The sequence below is a fragment of the Oncorhynchus clarkii genome, chromosome 30 (assembly GCF_045791955.1).
Source record: "Oncorhynchus clarkii lewisi isolate Uvic-CL-2024 chromosome 30, UVic_Ocla_1.0, whole genome shotgun sequence".
NCBI lineage: Eukaryota > Metazoa > Chordata > Actinopteri > Salmoniformes > Salmonidae > Oncorhynchus > Oncorhynchus clarkii.
Genome location: NC_092176.1, coordinates 39,922,900 through 39,929,983, shown reverse-complemented (window position 1 = coordinate 39,929,983; position 7,084 = coordinate 39,922,900). Strand labels below are relative to the sequence as shown.

Genomic DNA, 7,084 nt, shown 5'->3' with positions numbered 1-7,084 from the left:
GTTTGTAGGCCTATATTACAGAGTTCTAACGTCAAAAAATAATACCAGAAATGCACGACCTTCTCCTACAGTCCTCACAGACATCCGTATAGCTTTCTCCATAAGTAGGAGTCGGAGACAAGCAACCATTACCAAGACAACGGGATCTAGTCTCCTGTGTCCCAAAATGGCACCATATTCTCTATGCAGTGCACTACCATTGGCCAGAGTCCCTGTGAGTGTATTAAGTAGGGTAGAGGGTGCCATAGAGACGCAGCCAAACAGGATCTAGTTGTCATATCAGCAATGACTTGTTGATGAAGAGCATCTACTCAGCTACATGTCCGAATGCATCTTCAAATAGCACCCTATTCCCTATATAGTGCACTACTGTTGACCAGAGCCCTATTCCCTATATAGTGCGCTACTGTTGACCAGAGCCCTATTCCCTATGCAGCCTGGTCAAAATAAGTGCACTACAAAGGGAATAGGGTGCCATTTGGGACACACACTCAGAAAACACATCAGTGAAAAACAACCTCCAGTGATAGGGTGAAGATCTGGGTCACCTCCAATGTAACCCTGCTTCAGAATCACCACCTTCATCATGTGTCATATACAGGAACACTGAGTGTACAAAACATTAGGAACACCTTAATACTGAGTTGCACCCCCCCCCCCTCTCTTGTTGCCCTTCGTCGGGGCATGGACTCTAAAAGATGTCGAAAAGCATTCCACAGGGTTGCTGGACCATGTTGACTCCAATTGCTTCCCACGGTTGTGTCAAGTTGGCTGGATGTTATTTTGGGGTGGTGGAACATTCTTGATAAACACAGGAAACTGTTGAGGGTGAAAAACCCAGCAGCGTTGCAGTTCTTGACACAAACAGATGCACCTGGCACCTACTACCATCCCCCGTTCAAAGGCATTTGTTTGTTTTGTCTTGCCAATTCTCTGAATGGCACACATACACAATCCATGTCTCAATTGTCTCAAGGCTTAAAAATCCTTCTTTAACCTGTCTCCTCCCCTTCATCTATACTGATTGAAGTGGATTTAACAAGTGACATCAATAAGGGATCATAGTTTTCATCTGGATTCAGCTGGTCAGTCTATGTCATGGAAAGAGCAGGTGTTCCTAATGTTTTGTCCACTCAGTTAACAGTAGTTGTGTAAATAAATGTGACAGCGGGAAGAAGAAGGTAGGAAGGAACGATGAAAGGTGCACTTACCGCGAACAGAGATCCCTGATAGAGACATGCTCCTGTGGGTGAAGAGGACGAGGAGGAGGAGGAGGAGGAGGAGGAAGAGGGGAGAACACAACAGCGTTAAGAGCAAGTTCAAAAGGTATTTCAATGTACAATACAATCTTTTTTGAAGAGTGCACTTAAGGCCTTATACCTACATAAATATTACACCACGACCTAGGTAGGAGCAGGTATTAAAAAAAAAGCTAGACATTTTTATGAGTGTGTGAGACGTGTGTCCATCTGAACCAGTACATGGTCTCACTCTTGACTTGCACAGTAGCCTGTAGCCATTACATAAAGACGCTGAACATTTAAACAACGGAGTGGCCATTATTCTCCTTTGCTCAATTGGAAGACTAAACATAGAAAAAATGAACTAGCAGTGAGAGAGAGAGAGAGAGAGAGCCAGGCGGACAGGCGGGGACGTTTCAATACATCTTGGCTGGGGGGGGGGGGTCACCCAGAGAGTTGAACAGACTTCACACACCCCAAAAAAAACACCACAACAGAAGTGAAATGGATGTGAACAACTGTGGTGTAGTCTGCTGTACATGTGATGTGACCGACCAGGTGCCCAACCCAGGTCTGGGTGCCACAAGATAGTTAGCCAACTGAGCTAAAAACATAGGTAATGCAAGGCTTCAGGTCCAGCAGATGTTTTAGACTACTTTGTCTACCTCAGCGCCATCTGAGACCACTGTCCCCTGAGACCACTGTCCCCTGAGACCACTGTCCCCTGAGACCACTGTCCCCCTGAGCCCACTGTCCTCTGAGACCACTGTCCTCTGAGACCACTGTCCCCCCGAGACCACTGTCCTCTGAGCCCACTGTCCTCTGAGCCCACTGTCTTCTAAGCCCACTGTCCTCTGAGCCCACTGTCCCCTGAGACCACTGTCCCCCTGAGACAACTGTCCCCTGAGACCACTGTCCCCCTGAGACAACTGTCCTCTGAGCCCACTGTCCTCTGAGCCCACTGTCTTCTGAGCCCACTGTCCTCTGAGCCCACTGTCCCCTGAGACCACTGTCCCCCTGAGCCCACTGTCCTCTGAGACAGTTGTCTACATTATTCAAATGGAAACTCAAGATTGACGGTGTAATGTTATTTTTATTTCAAATTTATTTAACCAGGTAGGCCAGTTGAGAACAAGTTCTCATTTACAACTGTGACCTGGCCAAGATAAAGCAAAGCAGTGGGACAAAACCAACAACAGAGTTACACATGGAATAAAAAAACAAACAATCAATAATACAGTAGAAAAACCTATATACTGTACAGTGTGTGCAAATGAGGTAGGATAAGGGAGGTAAGGCAGTACATAGGCCATAGTGGCAATATATTTACAATATAGATATTAAACACTGGAGTGAAAACAAGTGTGCAAGTAGAGATACTGGGGTGCAAAGGATCCAAAATAAAAAATAAAAAATAAAAAAATAACAGTATGGAGACGAGGTAGTTAGATGGGCTATTTACAGGTGCAGTGATCTGTGAGCTGCTCTGACAGCTGGTGCTTAAAGTTAGTCTCCAGCTTCAGTGATTTTTGAGGTTTGTTCCAGTCATTGGCAGCAGAGAACTGGAAGGAAAGGCGGCCAAAGGAGGAATTGGCTTTGGGGGTGACCAGTGAGATATACCTGCTGGAGTGAGTCCTACGGGTGGGTGTTGCTATGGTGACCAGTGAGCTGAGATAAGGCGGGGCTATACCTAGCAAAGACTTATAGATGACCTAGAGCCAGTTGACCTGGAGCCAGTGGGTTTGGCGATTAATATGAAGCGAGGGTCAGCCAACAAGAGCATCCAGGTAGCAGTGGTGGGTAGTATATGGGGCTTTGGTGACAAAACGGATGGCACTTTGATAGACTACATCAAATTTGCTGAGTAGAGTGTTGGAGGCTATTTTGTAAATGAAAGAACATATTTTTGTTTAAACTAAATTTTAATACTGGCTATGATTATATTTCCTCTTGGCCTGTGCGGTTTATGTACTTTAAAAGCTGAGCATGATCTCTGTAGATCTTTTTAGTTATTATTGTATTATAAGACATCATAAAGCCTTATACAGGCTTATAACAGGTAATACGCCATTATACCTGCAGGTTGTCAGTAAAGTGTTCTACCCACAGGGTTTTCTCATGTCCTTCAGTGAATGCATGTCCAGCAGTTGCCCTATGGGAGAGAGCACCAGATCCACATCTAAACTTTGCCTTACACTCCTGCAGAGACACTTATGGCAAGATGGTACAGACAGATAGGGTAGCTCTGCTTCTAGCTCATAAACAACTACACAGTATTTAAAAACATAAATAAATGGTGTGTTATTTCTTACATTATTAGCCCAGGACATTTTTTTGTGTTATTACATACAGCATTCTAATATTTATATTTTACTTTTAGGTTTGCGTCTATTGTGTTTGTTGTTGTGAATTGTTAGATAGCACTGCACTGTTGGAGCTAGAAACACAAGCATTTCGCTACACCCCGCAATAACATCTGCTAAACATGTGTACATTTATATTTATTTGATTGAACCGTAATAGAATATGTATGTTTACATGCCATTGGAGTTGATTGTGATGAGGTAAAACCTTAGCCTAGGGTTTTAACTATATTTAGGTTACAGTCAAACAAGTACATGTGTGTGTGAGAGTGACTGTGAGGCATTTGATCAATTCAATCTCAGTTAGAGGCAGATTACAGATGACAGATTTACCTGGCTGGTTGGGATTATATTCTGTCTGGACATGAATAATAAATCAGACAAATGGGACATTTCTTTCCACACAGAGAACGCCGAGGAAAGGAGCCAGCTGGTTTATAGAGTGGTGTGTTCCCCTGTTATAACATGTGGATCCAAAGATGTGCATACGGCCTATTCTTAAAAGTCATAGTGTCTTGAGTTGTATTTCTGTTTTAGAATGTCAGAACTAAATTTCCCTTTAATAAACAGAAAATATATATTTAGAACCTAAACACAGTCAAATATACTGCCTATGTTTGCAACGCAACCTTTTGCAATATATTAATATATATGAATAATATCCAAGCCTACCCGTTTTGTTTTTTTACAGATGTTAATTTCTATAATCGATAAATAAAAAGTGAATTCACGTGATTGAATAAGAGACTAAAATACCCACCATGTATTTCTGAAGTGGCGGTGAGAAGAATTCCAGCCAAAGCGGCTACGAGGATCCATTGTAAAGCCATAGTCACCGCATACAAGGCATTCAATCCAATGGGGCAGAAGCAGAACTTAAATGCAGAATCTTTCTAGTTCAAAACTAATCGATTCTCAGATATCATTATTGATTTTCCGATATTTCAGATAAACGACAACACTGGGCAAAGCCAGCCAGAAGAATGTTTGACTGGGCTGGAGAATAGTTCAGAAGTTACACGTAAAGACAGCAGGTAGGAACGGGGACCCCCTCTCTCTCTAGCTCTCTCACTAACTCTGAAAAACGCTGCAGGTCTGGACTCCAGAGCGAAGGAATGCAGTCCCAACTGTTCGCAATCGGCGAAACTTCAAGACAAAAACGCAGGTGTCATCGACCGTAGATTTAAAAGCTGTACAGCATGACGACGTATGAGAATCCGTTTCCAGCCCGTATAATTATAGACTAAAATCCGCTCGCTCACTTGCAATGGTCGCGCTGTGCAAGAACTGAGGCGACGCTATAAAGTGCCCTGCTATGCAGGGTTTCTTCTCCCTCTCTCTCTCCAAGCACACTCCAAACCGTAGGACGTCCCCCAGCACACCACCCGGACGATTGAATGCAGTCTAGGGTTAGAAACGTATGATGTGCGGTCTGCTCTAAATTAATAAAATATAGGGCTTTGCTATGCAACAACAGCTATTTGACATCTTTATCATTCCTCTAATCATGCTTGAACAGGCCCAATATGCTACCAGATTGTTATGCGTTCTGTGGCCAATATGCTACCAGGTTGTTATGCGTTCCATTTGAACGGGCCCAACAATATGCTACCAGGTTGTTATGAGTTACGTCTGAACGGGCCCAACAATATGCTACCAGGTTGATATGAGTTCTGTCTGAACGGTCCCAACAATATGCTACCAGGTTGTTATGGGTTCTGTTTGAACAGGCTCAATATGCTACCAGGTTGTTATGAGTTCTGTTTGAACAGGCTCAATATGCTACCAGGTTGTTATGAATTCCGTCTGAACGGGCCCAACAATATGCTACCAGGTTGTTATGGGTTCTGTTTGAACAGGCTCAATATGCCCAATATGCTACCAGGTTGTAATGGATTCTGTTTGAACAGGCTCAATATGCCCAATATGCTACCAGGTTGTAATGGGTTCTGTTTGAACAGGCTCAATATGCTACCAGGTTGTTATGGGTTCTGTTTGAACAGGCTCAATATGCTACCAGGTTGTTATGGGTTCTGTTTGAACAGGCTCAATATGCTACCAGGTTGTTATGAGTTCCGTCTGAACGGGCCCAACAATATGCTACCAGGTTGTTATGAGTTACGTCTGAACGGGCCCAACAATATGCTACCAGGTTGTTATGAGTTCCGTCTGAATGGGCCCAACAATATGCTACCAGGTTGTAATGGGTTCTGTTTGAACAGGCTCAACAGGCCCAATATGCTACCAGGTTGTTATGAATTCCGTCTGAACGGGCCCAACAATATGCTACCAGGTTGTTATGGGTTCTGTTTGTAGTAGCAATTGCATATTATAGTGTTATAAAACAATCCATTATTGCTGGCCTATAAACATACTCAAATTTGGAAGAACGGACAATTAAATAAACAATCCATTCAGCAAGCACGTTCTAAGAGCTGACATTCCTCTAGGTCACACAGGAGCAACCTAATCTTCAGTCAATGGCAAATGCTTTTGTCCCCGGCTGAGAAGAGCCATCAGACAAGACTCCTGGCCTTTAGAAAACAACAGTTGCCACTGCTGTCCCACGCATGAGTGAATTCCTCAGCTTTCCCGCCAAGTAGAGTTGGCTATGTGCAATGGACATTTGCAAAATAAATAAATAAATAAATAAGGTAGCAATTTATATTGGGATAACCTACCATCCAAATATAATCACCCTAAAAAGATATATTGTTTATAATGCGGTCATAATGAATCCCCTGTTGTTGGCAACCTGATTATTTATCCCCCTGTTTGTTTCCATGTTCATTCCCAATGGTGAAATGTGACTCCATAATTTACAGTATTAAACAGGTTGAGGCCTCCAACTACAGAACATATTGACAAGTCTTTGGCCCAGCTGTACAGAATATACACGTTGTCTAAGTGATAACATCCAGATAAGACAGTGGAGGTTTTAATTGAACCTCGAACTCCTGGTAAAACAATAAGAACTGTTTTACATGTTGTTACTGCCATCTGGTGTTGTAGAGTGGAATAGTCCAGTGGACGGTTAGATCTTTCTCTCTGGCCTACTCAATATTGTATTAAATAGCAGCTACACGTACATTCTAGTTTTAACCAGTAGCTTCGGATCGACCATCCTTTTCTCGTGAGATCACACTCCTTTTCTCTGAACGTGGTCAGTCGGATTCGCCAGGCGACTTAACAGTCAATTCTAAATATGCTCAATGTTCACAAGACGAGTCAGTAAATCCATAATATCTTCATACTTTATTGAATAAATTATACACATTAACATATAAAATCACAAGCGTCTTTAATCGTCCTTTTTCACTGTGACTTTCTGTACGAGTTCTTCACTCCGACAGCTGACGATCGCTCGCTCTAATGACACGTCCTGTGGAGACAAGGGAAGAGGTGTCAGAGACATTGAAACAGTGCCAGGGTCTAGTCTAGTAGTAATGCTGCCGTCCTTTGAACCAGAACCCTGGTGGC

General features: G+C 43.0%; 1 protein-coding gene across 1 annotated transcript in view; it reads right to left on the bottom strand.

Moving 5' to 3' along the window:
• Positions 1 to 4,866, bottom strand: part of LOC139389341 (extracellular matrix organizing protein FRAS1-like) — a 342,095-nt gene extending 337,229 nt beyond the window's left edge. The window contains exons 1-2 of the mRNA XM_071136017.1: positions 4,365 to 4,866; positions 1,212 to 1,243 (exon numbers count right to left, since the gene is read on the bottom strand). Of these exons, the coding sequence (XP_070992118.1) occupies positions 1,212 to 1,243; positions 4,365 to 4,434 (102 nt within the window). The 5' untranslated portion in view covers positions 4,435 to 4,866. The remainder of the gene's footprint in view (positions 1 to 1,211; positions 1,244 to 4,364) is intronic.
• Between the last annotated feature and the right edge of the window lie 2,218 nt (positions 4,867 to 7,084).